This window comes from Myotis davidii, unplaced genomic scaffold (genome assembly GCF_000327345.1).
Source record: "Myotis davidii unplaced genomic scaffold, ASM32734v1 scaffold319, whole genome shotgun sequence".
NCBI lineage: Eukaryota > Metazoa > Chordata > Mammalia > Chiroptera > Vespertilionidae > Myotis > Myotis davidii.
This window is the reverse complement of record NW_006290675.1, coordinates 552,758-553,585: the sequence shown is the minus strand read 5'-3', so window position 1 is coordinate 553,585 and position 828 is coordinate 552,758. Positions and strand designations below refer to the sequence as shown.

At 58.1% G+C, this 828-nt stretch overlaps 1 protein-coding gene across 1 annotated transcript in view; it reads left to right on the top strand.

Moving 5' to 3' along the window:
- CDHR2 (cadherin related family member 2) overlaps positions 1–828 on the top strand; it is a 60,743-nt gene that overhangs the window by 49,611 nt on the left and 10,304 nt on the right. The window contains exons 19-20 of the mRNA XM_006763714.2: positions 385–454; positions 612–820. Of these exons, the coding sequence (XP_006763777.1) occupies positions 385–454; positions 612–820 (279 nt within the window). The remainder of the gene's footprint in view (positions 1–384; positions 455–611; positions 821–828) is intronic.

Here is an 828-nt window from a genome sequence, read left to right as displayed (position 1 = left end):
GGGCCCCCTCAGCCCGCAAGCCGACGCTCTATCCACTGAGCCAAACCAGCTTCGGCAACCTTCTGTCCCTTTAAATACAGTTCCTCATGTTGTGACCCAACCATAAGACTATTTTCGTTGCTACTTCATAACTGTAATGTTGCTATTCTTATGAATCGTGATGTAAATATCTGATATGCAGGATGGTCTTAGGCGACCCTTGTGAAGGGGTCGTTCGACCGCCAAAGGGGTCGAGACCCACAGGTTGAGAACGGCTGCTCTAAAGGCTGTTTCCATCTGTGAAGTGGGCAGTGCTGTCTGGGGGATTGCAGATTCTGGGATCTGGGGGAGGCTGAGCCCTTGGGGCTCCTGAGGTCTGGGACTCAGAACTGCCCTGTTCTGCAGGACATCAATGATAATTTGCCCATCTTCAACCAGTCCAACTACATCTTCCCGGTGAAGGAGAGGGACTCAGGTAGGTCCTCTCGGGGCCAGGCCGGGCCCGGGGGCTGGACCAGTGTGGCATGTGACCCCTCCCAGGCTGGGCCTGAAGCACCCGAGGTGGGTGAGAGCAGGGGACACCTTCAGTGACCAGGCCAGGGGTCCCTGGGAATTCTGCTTCTCGTCCACAGGAGTGCTGGTGGGCGTAGTGCTGGCCTGGGATGCAGACCAGACGGAAGCCAACAACCGCATCAGCTTCAGCCTGTCAGGGAGCGGCGCCAACAACTTCATACTCCGAGGCTCAATGCTGGGGTCTGGGCGGGCCGAGGGCCGCCTCCGGCTGCCCGCAGACGTGAGCCTGGACTATGAGACCCTGGCCTCCTACAACCTGACAGTGAGTGCCGAGAA